Source organism: Myotis yumanensis, unplaced genomic scaffold, assembly GCF_028538775.1.
Source record: "Myotis yumanensis isolate MYYU_CA2020_CCGP unplaced genomic scaffold, mMyoYum1.0.hap1 SCAF_23, whole genome shotgun sequence".
NCBI lineage: Eukaryota > Metazoa > Chordata > Mammalia > Chiroptera > Vespertilionidae > Myotis > Myotis yumanensis.
In genome coordinates, this window is record NW_027223774.1 from 8,385,111 (window position 1) to 8,401,494 (window position 16,384).

Below are 16,384 nucleotides of genomic sequence, written 5' to 3' on the forward strand. Positions count from 1 at the left end.
AGGCTAGATTAGCACAGCCAGTCGGCCTGGAGGTCATATCCCTCTAGTATTAACTATAACAATCAAGGCTTAACTACAACAAGACTGCGCACAAAGACCACTAGGGGGTGTACCAAGAAAGCGTAAAAAATGCGGAGACAAAGAAACAGGACAAAACTATCAAGGGAGGATATTGAGTTCAGAACCACACTTTTGAGGTCTCTCAAGAGGCTTCTAGAGTCTGTCGATAAACTTGATGAGATGTACAGGAAATCTAATGAGACCCTCGATGGTGTGATAAAGGACCAACTAGAAATTAAGCATACACTGACTGAAATAAAGAATATTATACAGACTCCCAACAGCAAACCAGAGGAGCGCAAGAATCAAGTCAAAGATTTGAAATGCGAAGAAGCGAGAAACACCCAACCGGAAAAGCAAAATGAAAAAAGAACCCAAAAATACGAAGATAGTGTAAGGAGCCTCTGGGACAGCTTCAAACGTACCAACATCAGAATTATAGGGGTACCAGAAGATGAGAGAGAGCAAGATATTGAAAACCTATTTGAAGAAATAATGACAGAAAACTTCCCCCACCTGGTGAAAGAAATAGACTTCCAAGTCCAGGAAGCGCAGAGAACCCCAAACAAAAGGAATCCAAAGAGGACCACACCAAGACACATCATAATTAAAATGCCAAGAGCCAAAGACAAAGAGAGAATCTTAAAAGCAGCAAGAGAAAGAAACTCAGTTACCTACAAGGGAATACCCATACGACTGTCAGCTGATTTCTCAACAGAAACTTTGCAGGCCAGAAGGGAGTGGCAAGAAATATTCAAAGTGATGAATGCCAAGAACCTACAACCAAGATTACTTTATCCAGCAAAGCTATCATTCAGAATTGAAGGTCAGATAAAGAGCTTCACAGATAAGGAAAAGCTAAAGGAGTTCATCACCACCAAACCAGTATTATATGAAATGCTGAAAGGTATCCTTTAAGAAGAGGAAGAAGAAGAAAAAGGTAAAGATACAAATTATGAACAACAAATATGCATCTATCAACAAATGAATCTAAGAATCAAGTGAATAAATAATCTGATGTACAGAATGAACTGGTGATTATAATAGAATCAGGGACATAGAAAGGGAATGGACTGACTATTCTTGGGGGGAAAAGGGGTGTGGGAGATGCGGGAAGTGACTGGACAAAAATCATGCACCTATGGATGAACACAGTGGGTGGGGAGTGAGGGCGGAGGGTGGGGTGGGAGCTGGAAGGAGGGGAGTTATGGGGGGAAAAAAGAGGAACAAATGTAATAATCTGAACAATAAAGATTTAATAAAAAAAAAAAGCCGGAAGGAAATGCACAGAGAACTTGAAAAAAAAAAAAAAAAAAAAGAAAACATGGCAGTTGCACTAACTCTGGCTGGAGGCGTCTGGCCTTGCCTCTCAGCTCCTCTGTACACGTCTGGAGGTGGAATTCTTGGCAATGACATCAGCTAAAGCCCTGATAGCACTTGGATACAAAGCAAAATGGATCAATGCATGTTTCTTTTAACAGGCGATGCAGGGCAGTTAACATCTCACACGAACATTTTAGCGAGGTTATGTGAGGCATGTTGGGGTCATTTCCTCCCAGTATCAACATATTGGATGGAAAGACCTAAAAAAAAAAAATCATCTTGACGTTTAAGGTATGTTATTATTCCAGAAGCACAAACACAATGGACAGGGCTTGCTCGAGGTAAAGGTTAACCTATTATATAGGGCTTAGGACGTGACTTCCTGCAATGACCCACTCAATTAGGAATTTTTATGATCAGAACAGCCCGTGTAGTTACTTTGCATTCCTGAGCTTGTCAGAGTCAGGTAGTCCCATTCTTGTTCATGTTTCTTTTAATCTCATTGCACTCTCGAGTCTTTCATCCAACCTTCCTCATCTATACTAATAAAAGGGTAACATGCTAATTAGACCTTCCGGACGTCCTTCCAGACAAAGCCATGGTGGTGGGGCCAAGGCAGAGGTGGTTAGGGGCAATCAGGCCAGGAGGGGAGGGCAGTTGGGGGCAACCAGTCTGGCGGGGGGCGGGGGGCAGTTGGGGGCGAGCAGGCCAGCAGGCAGAGTGGTTAGGGGCAATCAGGCAGGCAGGCAGGTGAGCGGTTAGGAGCCAGAGGTCCTGGATTGCGAGAGGGCTGTCCTAGATTAGAGAGGGTGCAGGCCGGGCTGAGGGACATCCTCCCCTCCCCCATGCATAAATTTCATGCACTGGGCCACTAGTATTGTATAAGTTCTACAGCCACCGGTTCCTTACACACAGAATATTAAGACCCCTCCTCAAATAAAACATACAAGCCAAGTCTCCAAGACCCTGTCCCCTTCGAACCCAGGAGTCCAGGTCTACCTGCCCCTAGTCCCACAATCAAGGTGCCAGCTCCCTCCTCATTCTGGACCCAAAAGTCTGGACCTCCACTGCTGTCCTCCCTTTGGGACTTTGGAATCCAGACAGCTCCTTGCTTTGCTTCACAGTGAAGAAATCAGGGGTCAGCAAGAGAGGCGATGGGACTCATCAGGAAGCCGCAAAATCAGGATTTGAGTTGCTGCTTATTTGACTCTCAGTTCTAGGGAGACCATGGGAAGCTGTGGAAACCCACTTTCTCATGCATCAAGAAGATCCGTGAAAACCATGGCTCTGTCCCCTTCCTCTGAACAAGTCCCTTCCCATCTCTCAGCCTCACTTTCCTTATCTGGAATATGGGGATAACTAAGTAATAGATTTTTGAACTCCATAAGGGCATTATATTGATAGTCTTCATGATGTGTTCCGAGTGGTCAGGGCGGTGATCAATTAATATTTGTTGAATGAGTTTGTTGGATGAGTGAGTGAGGGAATAATTGAACTTATCTCTCCTTCAAAAAGCTCTCGTGGGGCCCTAACCAGTTTGGCTCAGTGGATAGAGCGTCGGCCTGTCCCAGGTTCGATTCCAGTCAAGGGCCTGTACCTTGGTTGTGGGTACATCCCCAGTAGGGGGCGTGCAGGAGGCAGCTGATTGATGTTTCTCTCTCATTGATGTTCCTAACTCTCTATCCCTCTCCCTTCCTCTATGTAAAAAAAAACCACACACACACACAAAAAACAAAACAAAAAACTCTCATGGGCTCTCTGCTCCTCCTATTTGATAGGCTGCCTTGTCTCCTGAACAGTGCCAGTCGCAACTCCGAGACAGGATGGTGAAGGTCAGAGTAAATAGACTGGGCCGAATTCGACACCTGAGCACCAGGTCTGCTTTTAACTCTGGAAAAGTGGATATTACATCAATGACCCCTTCATTGACCTCAACTACACAGTCTCTAGGTTCCAGTAGATTCAACCCATGGAAAATTCAAAGGCACAGTCAAGGCTGAGAGCAGAAATCTCGTCAGCAGTGGAAAGCCCATCTCCATCTTCCAGGAAGGAGATCCTGCCCCCATTGAATAGGGTGATGCTGGTGCTGAATATGCCGTGAAATGCACTGGTGTCTTCACTACCTTGGAGGCAACTGAGGGTCCCTTGAAGTTGGGAGCTAAGGGGGCCATCATCTCTAATTCTTCTGCAGATTTCCTCACCCATGTTTGCGATAAGTGTGAATCATGAGAAGTCTGACAGCTCCCTCAAGATGCTCAGCAATGCCTCCTGCACCACCAACTGCATGACATTCATTGCCCCCAGGGTACCCATGGCAACTTTGACATCATAGAGGGACTGATGACCACAGTCCATGCCATCACTGCCACCCAAAACACGTGGATGGCCCCTCTGGGAAGCTGTGGCATGATGGCCGAAGGGCTGCCCGAAACATCATCTGTAGGCACAGAGCCTTCTGTAGATGCTGCCAAGGCTCTGGGCAAGGTTGCTCCTGAGCTGAATGGGAAGGTCATTGGCATGGCCTTCCATGTCCCCATCCCCAAGGTGTTGGTCATGGATCTGCCCTGCCCCCTGGACAAAACTGCCAAATGTGTTGACATCAACAAGGTGGTGAAGCAAGCATTGAAAGGCAACCTCCAGGGCATCCTAAGATAGACTAGGGACCAGGTGGTCTTTTCAGACTTTAACAATGACACACACTCTCTTTGAACTTCAATGCCTGGGCTAGCATTGTCCTCCTCAACCATTTGGTGAAGCTCATTTCCTGGTAAGAGAATGAACTTCCTTACAGAAACAGGATGGTGGATCACAGTGTCCGCGTGGCCTCCAGGAGAAAGAGCCCCCTGGCCCACCAGTCCCAGCGAGAGGTGCTCAGCTACTTGGAACTCTTTGTCCCAAACTGATTGATCTGCACACTGAGATTCTCCTGACCTCCAGTTTCCATCCCAGACCCATTGAACCATGGAAGGAGCATAGGGAGCCCTACCTTGTCCTGCACCATCAGTAAAGTTTACTAAACTCAGCAAAAAAAAAAAAAAGTTGTTGGTGAAGATTAAATGAGATGTAGGCATATAACTTCTGGCACATAGAGGTGCCAGATAGACGTTATCTTTCTCAAATCTACTGGTCAAGCCCTAACCGGTTTGGCTCAGTGGATAGAGCGTCAGCCTGCAGACTCAAGGGTCCCAGGTTCGATTCTTGGTTGTGGGCACATCCCCAGTAGGGGGTGTGCAGGAGGCAGCTGATGGATGTTTCTCTCTCATCTATGTTTCTAACTCTCTATCCCTCTCTCTTCCCCTCTGTAAAAAAAAAAAAAAATCAAATCTACTGGTCAAATGTTAATAAAAAGATAAATTTCCACTTTCAGTCATTAATTTAACACTTACTTGTAAGGCCCCAGGGGCCGCATGCTGGGGTGTTATCCGCATCTGGAAGGGTTCAGGAATCTGGAAAAGGGGCTGTGGATAAATGGATTAAAGAGACTAGACAAGAAATATGAATACGGAAGGCATTTTCGAGGGCCAGATGGAAACAGTTCTAGCGACTAAGCTCCTGGAATCTCCGGACCCAGGGCTTCTTATCCACACATTTTGCCCTCTAGCAAAGCAGATATGCATATCAAAGGTGAGGCCTGGTAGACAATGGAGGACCATCAGATTGGGGGAACTGCTCTTGCTGTCTGGCAGCCGGTGATCAGATGCAGAGCTTCAGCCCTGCTGAAGGTGTCCATCAGCCTTTTGATGGACCTCCTGCCTGTATTATGCTAACTTCTGTTCCTAGCCTCCAGCAGCTGCACTGTGTGAGTTCCTATCCCGATGGAATGGCATGCTAGCTTGTGAAATTAGGCAGTGAGCAAATGCATATAAAATAAATGTTGAGCCCTAACCAGTTTGGCTCAGTGGATAGAGCTTCGGCCTGCAGACTCAAGGGTCCCAGGTTCGATTCCGGTCAAGGGCATGTACCTTGGTTGTGGGCACATCCCCAGTAGGGGGTGTACAGGAGGCAGATGATCGATGTTTCTCTCTCATCAATGTTTCTAACTCTCTATCCCTCTCCCTTCCTCTCTGTAAAAAAATCAATAAAATATATTTTTAAAAAATAAAATAAATAAAATAAATGTTGATGTAGAGTTAAGCGCTGCAATAAAATATTGTGGATGGTAAGAGGATGGGGGGGGGGTGATAGAAGAGTGGCGTTTTATTCAGAATGGTGAGGAGAAGGTGATATTTGGAAGAAGCAGGATTCAGCAGAGATGGAGAACCTGGTGGTCTGGGAGTAAGAAGATCGAAGAGAGAGGGTCAACCTGTCACCAAGGCCCCCCCCCCCCCCGCCCCCAGCCCTGCCCCAAGTCCTCCAGTCTTCTGATGGTTAATTTAAAAATGACTCAGCAAGAAACAAAATGTTTCTTGGTCATATGATCCCACTCTGGCGGAGAAAAGGAAACAGCAGAGGCCTTTGCTTTGTTCCCTGGGATGAAAAGGGAGGAGAACCTATCACATGTGTCAGAAACTCCCGGGTGTGGCTGTGGACGAGACCCAGGAGGTGAGATCCAGGCAGGTACGGAGGGAAAGGGATGCTTTTGCTGGGAACTTATACCTTTGCCCCCTCCGAGTATTTTCCTAAGGGCCTCAGTTGTGCAGAAGGACAAATCTTTCCCCAGATGCCACGCGAGGGCATCTATTCTAGGCAAGTCTCAGAGGGTATCATCTTTGCCGTTGGCCGCAGAGGGGCTGACCCAGGCCAGACAAGTGACTTTTTAAAAAAATATATATATTTCATTGATTTTTTACAGAGAGGAAGGGAGAGGGATAGAGAGTTAGAAACATCGATCAGCTGCTTCCTGCACATCTCCTACTGGGGATGTGCCCGCAACCCAGGTACATGCCCTTGACCGGAATCGAACCCGGGACCTTTCAGTCCGCAGGCCGATGCTCTATCCACTGAGCCAAACCGGTTTCGGCACAAGTGACTTTTGAAACCTCTCTCTTCCCTCATCTCTCGCACCCTGTAGAGCAGCGGTTCTCAACCTGTGGGTCGCGACCCCCTTGGGGGTCGAACGACCCTTTCACAGGGGTCGCCTAAGACCGTCGGAAAACACATATATAATGACATATTGTTTTTGTGATGAATCACGATGCTTTCATTATGTTCAATTTGTCACAATGAAATGGGGGGCGGGGGGGGCACCACAACATGAGGAACGGTATGAAAGGGTCGCGGCATTAGGAAGGTTGAGAACCGCTGCTGTAGAGGCTGGAGGAGTGGCAGCGGGTGACTCCAGACAGTTGTCACCAACAGAGGTCTTCCCTCTCTCTACCGAGTGAAAGATTCAGAAGACCTACTTTCCCTGCGGTGCACTCAGCACAGGAACGGAGGCTGTGGAATGTTCGCTTTGCTGTTCTTGGGAACTCCTGTTAGAATGAGGCTTGGGGAGGGGAGAGTTCACAAGGGTGACGGGGAATGTTGATGGAGGAGAGAGTCCGAGGCTAGAGAGCACACAGCTTCTGCTCTCTTTCTGAGTGTCAGTTCCCGACGTTTGTGCTGACGCTGCCATTCACGCTGGTTTGGCACCTGGCTGGGTTCCCCACCACAGCTGCCTGCTGCTGTGATTGGTTTCTGGGAGAGCAACGCTCTCTTCCCAATTGTCCAGGGAATGGAGACATGGATTTCCGTGCTCCTTCAAAGAATCTTCGTTTCCAAGATGACAAATCTTGGGATTTTCTGCTATAGATATAATTCTCTCTCTCTGTCTCTCTTTTTTTTTCTTAAATATACATATTTTTTATTGATTTCAGAGAGGAAGGGAGAGGGAGAGATAGAAACATCAATGATGAGAGAGGATCATTGATTGGCTGCCTCCTGCACGCCCCCTACTGGGGATCGAGCCCACAACCTGGGCATGTGCCTTTGACCGAAATTGAACTTGGGACCCTTCAGTCCGCAGGCCGATGCTCTATCCACTGAGCCAAACTGGCTGGGGTCATATAACTCTCTCTTGCCCATTTGCTGCAACTTCAGTCCTCAGGGCTCTTCCTGACTCTCTCTCCCTCACGGAAGCCCCACCCCCTTTTTCAATGGTCAGGGATAATTCTATGGTGACCTCTCATGTTTGCAATAAGGTTTAGTTTGGCTTATCATTGTTCGCGACCCACAGGTTGAGAACCCAATGATTTACTAAATGATTGGGTTGGAAAGAGGTTGTAGGAAAAGGCTGGAGGAAGAGCTACCACTGGAGGTAGGGGTGGCTTTGTTGGTTAATTTGGATTCCACATGGTGACCTTAGTTAGAATTTGATTGGGATTTATGACTTGGGATCAAACTCTAAACTGGAAATGAAATTTGAACACAACATGGAGGTCTTAGTAAAATGACTGTGACTCTGGAAAAACCGCCACAACAAAACACTTTAAATCAGAAAGGAAACCTGCAGGTGACATGAGATGAAGGGGCTCCAGGGAGCATTAACTCACCAGCTCAGCAACCGCATCAAAGACACTGCCCATCACCATCACTTTCTCTCCGTTTGTCCATCCCCAGAGCTATGGCTCTATCCCCGGGCCACTTCCCTCGCCAGTTCCAGGAGGGCTGCCTCCCTTCCAGAATTTACACCCAGAAGGGACCCTGTGTAACAGAATCAAGGAGAACTCTTCTCCTGTCTCACTTTGGGAAGAGGAGAGCAGTTCCCTGAAGTAACCCAGGGGTCTTCCCCTCTTCATTGGCCAACATTGTTTCACATGTTTATTTAGAAACCAATCCCTATACAGCAGAAATGAACCTCTGTGCTTGGTGCAGTAAAGCTCATTTGTGGTCACAATGAGGAGAGCAGGTTGTCCAAACGAAATCAAGGTTCTGATAAGTGGCAGAAGGAGTGCATGCTGGGCAGGCAACACCAATGTCTATGATGGGTCAACTTGTGGGAGAGAGAAAATTGAATTAAAAGATTGAATTGAGATAATACATGGGCTCACACTAAGGAATGAAGCATATTTGGGGGTCTGAGTTAGAAGTGAGGGTCAATTCCACTGTTAGGAATCAGCCGTCTAGTAGTAATCTCACAATGGTTCCTGTGTTACCCAACGCAAATGCCAAAGCCCTACCTTGGTCCTCAATCCCTGTGTGGTCCAAATCCTGTGAGGCTGATATGCTAAGTGTCCGACCATCCGACCGGTCGCTATGACACACACTGACCACCAAGGGGCAGACGCTCAACACAGGAGCCGCCTTGACGCGCACTGGCCTTTCCCAGAGAAACGGCAACGCGGACCTGGCGCCCGCAAAGCAACACTCGGCTTCCCCCAAGTGGGACACAGGCCCCGCCACCACCCCAGAGAGACAGCCCACCAAATCGCAGCCGACTATGCTGAGACCCCATGGCACAAAATGCGGCCGACGGCCCAGCCCACCCTTCTCCCTCTGATTCGTTCAGCTCTAGTAAAAAAATCTTCCCTGCTAGAACATTCTAGGTCTCCCTCCTCTTCTCCCTTACCCGTCACTCTGCCCAGGACTCACTGCTCCCAAGTAGCTACATGAATCCATCTACCACCTCCTACAAGATTTTATCCAAACGTCCTCTTCACCTGGGGTCTTTCCAACCCCTTTTCCCAATATTATAACTGCAGGGGTTGCTGAGATCCAAGGAAACCAATAACTCCCTAGGCCTCCTCTGGTCTTATTTTTCTCCATAGCACTCACTGCCACGTAAAAAACAACCTATAAATGTGAAGTTCTTGTTTCTTTACTCAAGATCTCCACCTACTGGAATGAGAGCCTCTTTGGAGGGATTTCGCTGTTTTGTGGAAGCTGTGTCTCCCAAGAGGCCAGAACAGATTCTGGCTCAGAGTCCATGCTCAGTGGATACTCCGGGAATGAACATAATGAGGAAAGATGAAAATGCAAAGAAACGCATTCCATCATCATGATAATGAAAGCGGTTCAAATGTACTTCAATGTGAAACAGATGGCATAAGTCAGAATAAAACTACAGTGTAGAACCTTACACAACAAGTACAAAGGAAGGAGAAATGATCTAAAGGTACTAAGAAGAATTGTTCAAGATATTCTATAGACATACAGAATAAAAGGTTCCATTAGATAATGTTCAGTACAGACCTTACATACATACAGTATGTATAGAAATAAAAGTATAATATTGAAACAGGAATTTGGGGGCAAAATAGGACAGGTTTAGAAAATATTAGCTATTTTAGAAATTAGGGAGCCCATGGAGGAAGCACAGGGCTGTACAGCAGCAGAAGGTATATTTCCATAGAATAAGGGAAGCTGAAAAGCTGCAACAGGTACATTTCCATAGAATGAGGAAGCTGGGAACAGCAAAAGGTCTATACTTACAAAATAAAGAGAAGGAAGCCCTTCATCCAGACGGAGAAGAAGAAAGCCCAAAGGGAATAGGAAAACAATAAGGAAGAAGGGGGAGAACCTCACATGTCCCATGTGAGACTCCACCTTTGAGCCCAGGAGTTACTATAGTAACCAGTCTAAGGGAATAGTGACCAATCAGAGGGGATATCAAGGCACCAGGATCTGCAGCCTTTATAAGCCATAGGGAAAAGGAACTCAGAGGGACCCTTTCCCCTTCCCCACGTGGGAGTCTGTACTTGTTCTTCAATGAATCTCCACCTTTGCTATACCACCTTCTATCCGTGGATTCTTCTTCGATTCTGGTGGACAAAGAGTCCGGGTTCCAGTCCACAAATTCCCTATCAATCTGAGACACAGACTACGTGAAAAACAGTACATATTTAGTAGGAGGAGTTAGGAAAGCCTTCCTTTAGATTCGTACCCCAATACTAGGGTTGGGTTTAGGCTGAAAGACACATCTGGGATTCAGCCTGACAAGTTCCCACAAGCTGCTCTGAGTTACGGTATCAGTTCTAGGCCTCCCCTGAGAGGGGCTGAGGGCAAGAGAAGTGGCCACAGTGGAGGACCCAGGGCACAGTCCATCCTGAGCGGGGCAGGTCCCTGACTCCTGGTCCTGCCCCTCAGCGCCAGTACCTGGTCACACCCTTCGTAGCTGCCAGCGGGGATGGTGGAGCTGGGACGTGCTGGGGCCAAGCCCCTGACCTGGCCTCAGGAATGAGGGTGGAGGTAGAGTGCGGGCATATGGGTTTAGCTGCCTCCGGGTTCTAGATAAGAGCAAATGCAGGTAAGGTAACCCCAGAGCTGGGTTCACTGAACTCCAGGACCCTGAGAGTTGGAATGAGGCGGGTGTGCTATAAGAGGGCCACTCTGCACAGGGCTGGACACCATTGAATCCCAACCCAGACTGAAGACCAGACCAGACCAGACCAGACCCCCTGCAGGTGAGAAGAATTCCCACTAGGGACGGGGCAGGTGCATCTGGATGGACAGCTCACTCTTCCTCTTGAGGGCAGAGCGGTGGAGGGAGGCCTGAATTTCTGGTTGTGAGAAGGAGGGACTAGAGGTCTGGAATTTTGGGTCTTTTACCTAAAAGGAACTTGGGACATAGAATTAAAATGGGGAGGGACAGACAGCCATATCCCTAGGTGCCTCTTCATGGAAGGCTGTCTCTGGCCTGGACTTGTGGGTCTAGAGCAGTGGTCGGCAAACTGTGGCTCGCGAGCCACATGCGGCTCTTTGGCTCCTTGAGTGTGGCTCTTCAACAAAATACCACGTGTGGGCAAGCACGTACAGTGCGATTGAAACTTCGTGGCTCATGCACAGAAGTCAGTATTTTGTGGAAGAGCCACACTCAAGGGGCCAAAGAGCTGAATGTGGTTCGCAAGCCGCAGTTTGCCGACCACTAGCCTACAGGGAGGAGGTGGGTGCAGACTGGGCTCCTGGGTCTGAGCGGGGAGGTGGGGGCTCCTGGGTCTGAGCAAAGAGAAGGAACTGGAGACCAGGAGTCCTGCTTCCTGAACTCTCTGTCTTTCCACCCCCAGCACAGGAGGCCCTTCCTCTGTGGCAGCCACAGGGGCTCAGAGAGGACACATGGCACTTCCCCGGCTCCAGCCCCTGCTGCTCCTACTGCTGTCCTTCGCCCTGGGATCTGCTGAGGAAGAAGGTGAGGACCAGCCTGGGAGTCCTGCCCCTGCCCCTGGGCCTCACAGCCCTCCACCTCCCCTCTCCAGGCCCCCTCTCTCCAAGGAGCCCCTGAGTCAGGACCCTCCCCTGCAGCAGCCTCCTCCCATGGAGACAGGGCCCCTGGGCTGTGGCCCCTTTCTTCCTGCTCCCTCCTGACTCCTGGGCTGTGGGTGCCCTCCAGGCTGCTTCCCGCCCTCAGTGTCTCTCCCATCAGAAGCTGGGGCTGCCTCCAGACCAGCTGCTGCCCTGGGCTTCTGAGCAGCCTCCCTCCGTCTCTCTCCATCTCCGTCTGCAGCTGTCTCTGCCCTGGGCTCCGTGTCTGCCTCTGCCCTTCTCCACGCCTCTCTGTCTGTCTCTCTCTCCATCACTGTCTCTGGGCATCCATCTACTGTGGCCTCAGCCTTCCCCTGAGGTCTGCTACCCACGCTTTTTCCAGGTCTCCATCCAGCCCAGGATACCGGGGAGAGGATCATTAATGGAATTCAATGTCCAAGAGCCTCCCAACCCTGGCAGGTGGCCCTGTACCAAAACGATTTATTCCTGTGTGCAGGCGTGCTGGTCCACAAGAAGTGGGTGCTCACTGTCGCCGACTGCTACTCGAGGTACCGGACAGGCGAGCCAAAGGGAGGTCTCTCTCTCTCTCTCTCTCTTTCTCTCTCTCTCTCTCTCTCTCTCTCAGCTTCTGTCCCCCTAACTCTGGGTCTATGTCCCTCTTTCTCCATCACAGTGTCTCCAGCTCAATGTTGCTTTTTTTCCCCCCCAAGATTGTACACTGTGCAAATGGGCACTAATCTTCTAGTCGATAGAAATGCCCAGAAGATCAGGGCCACACAGTTCTTCACCCACCCCCAGTATGACGTAACCACAAATGTTCATAACATCATGCTGGTGAAGCTGAGCAGCCCGGCCAATCTCTCATCCACCGTGAGGATAATGAAGGTGCCCTCCAGCTGCAAACAGCCTGGCACCACTTGTACCGTCTCTGGCTGGGGCAGCACCACCATGGATGGAGGTAAGGCCGCCCCCTCTGGCCCAGGAATAGCCCAGCCCACGGCTCCCTTTTTGTCTAAGACACGGGATACAGGTAACAAACCTAAGATCTCAGACCCACAAACCCCTCCTCCCTCAGCCAGACCCAGGAGCCCTGACCTTTAGACACCCCTCCCCCGGTCCCATAAGCCTCGGATCCCAGGCCTCCGTCCCCAAGACCAAGGTGAGAGCCCCAGCCACGTCCTCGTGCAGACACAAGTGCCCAGGCCCTCAGCCCCCTCCACCATCAGACCCACTGCTATTTTTAAAAAATATATATATTTTATTGATATTTACAGAGAGGAAGGGAGAGGAATAGAGAGTTAGAAACATCAATGAGAGAGAAATATCGATCAGCTACCTCCTGCACACCTCCTACTGGGGATGTGCCCGCAACCAAGGTACATGCCCTTGACTGGAGTCGAACCGGGGACCCTTCAGTCTGCAGGCCGACGCTCTATCCACTGAGCCAAACCGGTTAGGGCCAGACCCACCACCATTGGCCTGCAGATGCCTCCTCCTTTAAACAGAGGAGTCCTGGCCTCAGCACCCCCCACCCTCAAACCCAGGAGTTCAGACACCAGCCCCTTCCTCCCTGAGAACCAGCATTCCCATAGGACCTTTTCAGGACCATAGTATGGAGCCACCCAGCCCATTCTCCTTCAATAGCCAGGGCCCCCATCAGCACCCACAGGTCCACCGGACCCAGCCCCTGACTTCCCGATAACTTCCCCAGCAGTGAAAAACCCATCAGCGCTCATGTGCTCGAATGTCAGAATAATCCCCTACAACGACTGCAAGAAGGTTTACCCGACCCTGATGAGGAAATACACCATCTGTGCTGCTCCCCCCAGAAGATCCTCCATCGCCTGCAAAGTGAGTCCCCTCCTCCCCTGTCTCCCCCTCCATCCAGTGTCCCGGGGCCTGGCCCTGGTGCTGAGCCTTCCCTCACACCTTACCAGCCCCACTTTCCAGGCTCTCTCTACTCAGTCCTCTGCCCGGGTCCGGTGGGAGCCCACGGGGGGGGGGGGGGGGGGGGGGGGGGGGGGCCTGCGTGGCCTTGGGGGCGGGCACAAAGCTGAAGGATAGAAACTGGGGGTGGGAATGGTGCTGGGACTATGGGGAGGGCAGTGAGGCATTGGCTACAAGCACAAGCTTTAAGGCAGCGGTTCTCAACCTGTGGGTCACGACCCCCTTGGGGGTCGAACGACCCTTTCACAGGATTCACCTAAGACCATCCTGCACATCAGATATTTACGTGACGATTCATAACAGTAGCAACATGACAGTGATGAAGTAGCAACGAAAATAATTTTATGGTTGGGTCACAGCATGAGGAACTGTATTTAAAGGGCCAGAAGGTTGAGAACCACTGCTTTAAGGGCACACCAGAAGCTCCGTGACCAGGATATATCATATTCCACTGAAATATTTAAAAAATAATCCATGATGAGCAAAGCATCAGAATTTTCAACAAAAAAAAGCAACCAGAATGGGCTGGATTTTCCATTTGCTTCGGGCTCCTATATGGTTCAGGACAGCACTGCAATGACCCCGTCTTTATCTAAAACTGGAATAGCAGGTTCCTCGTGGATTTTTTTTTTTCCGTCTTAAATTTGATTTTTAAAACGTGCTTTAAAAGGCAATCACCGCATGTGCCTGAGGCTCATGTCCTGCTTCTATGTCTGTGTATCTGGTTCTAATTCTGTAGAAAGAAGGAGCCCCTCCTCTTTGTTCTCCCTTCCTCATCTCTGTAGCCTCCGCTCTGACTCTCAGAACCAGCTCCCCTCATCTCTCTTCACGCCTGGTTTCCTCTGGGCTCTCTCTGTGTTGGGATCTCTCTCTCTCTCTCTCTCTCTCTCTCTCCTGTCTCTGTCAATCATTTTATTTTTTCCATCTTTCCCAACCCCCAACAATTCCCCTCCCCTCCCCTCCCCTCCCCTCCCCTCCCCTCCCCTCCTCTCTCCTCCCCTTCCCCTCCCCCTTCCCTTCCCCTCCCCTCTCCTTCCCTTCCTTTCCCTTCCCTTCCCTTCCCTTCCCTTCCCTTCCCTTCCCTTCCCTTCCCTTCCCTTCCCTCTCTCCCCCCTCTTCCCTCTTTAGACCCCCACTATCTTTGCTCACATCTGCACTCTCAGCTTTCAGGGGTGGTCAAATGGTGTGTGTTAGAAAGAGGGGTGATGGGACATGGTTGAATGTCCTAAAAATGTGGGGTTCCCCCTGGTCCCCCACTGAGGGACTCATTCATAATTCTATAAACTGTGCAGGGACACAGAGTTGCAAACTAGGGACAGTCCCGCACTTGGTTTAATTTTCTCGCTTTTCTTAAACTTCCTATATTTGAACCTGGTGGTCCGAACTTTTATTTTGCACTAGAGCCTGTAAATTAGGGCATGGGTCCCGCCCCTGGTTTCCAGGACTACCCTGTCCCCCATTCCTGGGGAAGGCAATGTATGGGATTTCCAGGAGGTAATGCTTCCTCTCCCAGGGGCTTGACAAATAAATGGGGCCCTGACATCCTGGAAGCCCCGCCCCCTTCCTGTGATTGACTAGGGCTCAAGCCAATGTCTTCCAAAAACCTGGTTGGTCCTCTCCATGATAGCATTCATTCCTGCTCTGCCATTGGTTCCCAGAGAAAATGAGTCTCTTTCCATTGACCAGGGTGGAAGGCTGTGTTCTGACGGGATAAAGGCCTGATAAGCCTGGTGTCTGTGGGACCTCATTGCTGGTTATTTTAAAACCAAAGCTAATCTGCTCTCTCCCCTCCAGGGTGACTCCGGGAGTCCGCTGATTTGCCAAGGTTCCCTGCAAGGCCTGGTGTCCTCGGATTATTTCCCATGTCGTCCACCCTTCGACCCCATCATCTACACGCGTGTATGCAAGTACAGAAAATGGATATATGAAACCATAATAAAAAATTGCTAATCTCTCCAACCCTATGCCCTCAACAGGAAATTCATAGAAATAAAGACATCCATGACTTGCAGCCTTATTGGACTTTATCATTTGTCAAAGTGACATGAAAAATGCCAACAAGCCCTAACCGATTTTGCTCAGTGAATAGAGGGTTGGGTTGGCCTGGGGGCTGAAGGGTCCCAGGTTCAAATCAGGTCAAGGGCATGTACCTTGGTTGTGAGCCCATCCCCAATAGGGGGTGTGCAGGAGGCAGCTGATCGATGTTTCTCTCTCATCGATGTTTCTAAACTCTCTATTCCTCTCCCTTCCTCTCTGTGAAAAATCATAAAATATGTTTTTTTAAAAAATGCCAACGATATCCTAATGAGATAGCGTTTGCTTTCATTTTCTTCTGTGACCTGGGAGATGCGGAAACCTGGGTTCTTAGCTTCTTGAAGGAAAGAATTCAATCAAGAGACAACGTGCAGCACAGCAAGCAAAGGATTTGTTGGCCGCAGCAAAGCATAGCCAGGACAGCGACATAAGGAAGGGCTCAACATGGAAGCGACAGGAGAGCCCAGGCTGGGGAGCTCTGGATCACTGAGTAGTCAGGGAAAAGGGGGGCTTGGCGACAGGCTCAGGGAGTTAGACTGCCACTGCCCGTTGCTCCCCTGGTTGCGATTCTCATGGGAACCCGTAGAGTTTAGGAGAGTCACACCTGTAGGGGAAGAAGATGGGAAAGGGAATGTCTGGGGTGTGCTCCCCAGAAGGGAGGGTACTCATCTCCCTCTTGCAGGTGGGAATCTTCGGGGAGGTCTCAGGGGAGGATCTCAATAAAATATTCATCAGCTTTCCAGGTGCGTTCTTTCAGGGTCGTGGTCTCCACTGATTGGTCATTGCCAGGCAGGGGGTCCTGAGGTAGCCATGGCATCACTTGTCTGAGTTTTGCTGTTTTTCGGGGCCTGGAACTGAAATACAGCTGAGGCCTGGATGTTATCCCGAGGGAGGAATGCTGCAT

General features: G+C 49.7%; 1 protein-coding gene and 1 pseudogene across 6 annotated transcripts; both read left to right on the forward strand.

The window, feature by feature from the left end:
* Positions 1-3,206: 3,206 nt before the first annotated feature.
* Positions 3,207-4,154, forward strand: LOC138999942 (glyceraldehyde-3-phosphate dehydrogenase-like; annotated as a pseudogene).
* A 1,689-nt stretch (positions 4,155-5,843) lies between these two features.
* LOC138999723 (kallikrein-7-like) lies at positions 5,844-15,450 on the forward strand. Of its 6 annotated transcripts, none has more exons than XM_070401936.1 (7): positions 5,844-5,940; positions 10,638-10,703; positions 11,304-11,425; positions 11,882-12,047; positions 12,210-12,457; positions 13,211-13,350; positions 15,241-15,450. In XM_070401936.1, the coding sequence occupies exons 3-7, from the start codon at positions 11,353-11,355 to the stop codon at positions 15,394-15,396; spliced, it is 783 nt and encodes a 260-aa protein (XP_070258037.1). In that variant the 5' UTR covers positions 5,844-5,940; positions 10,638-10,703; positions 11,304-11,352; the 3' UTR covers positions 15,397-15,450. The 6 variants fall into 6 exon arrangements, with proteins under 6 accessions (XP_070258037.1, XP_070258038.1, XP_070258036.1 ...); XM_070401935.1 differs by lacking the exon at positions 5,844-5,940 and adding an exon at positions 10,454-10,546 and having other exon boundaries at positions 10,621-10,703; XM_070401937.1 differs by lacking the exon at positions 10,638-10,703.
* The last annotated feature ends 934 nt before the right edge of the window (positions 15,451-16,384 follow it).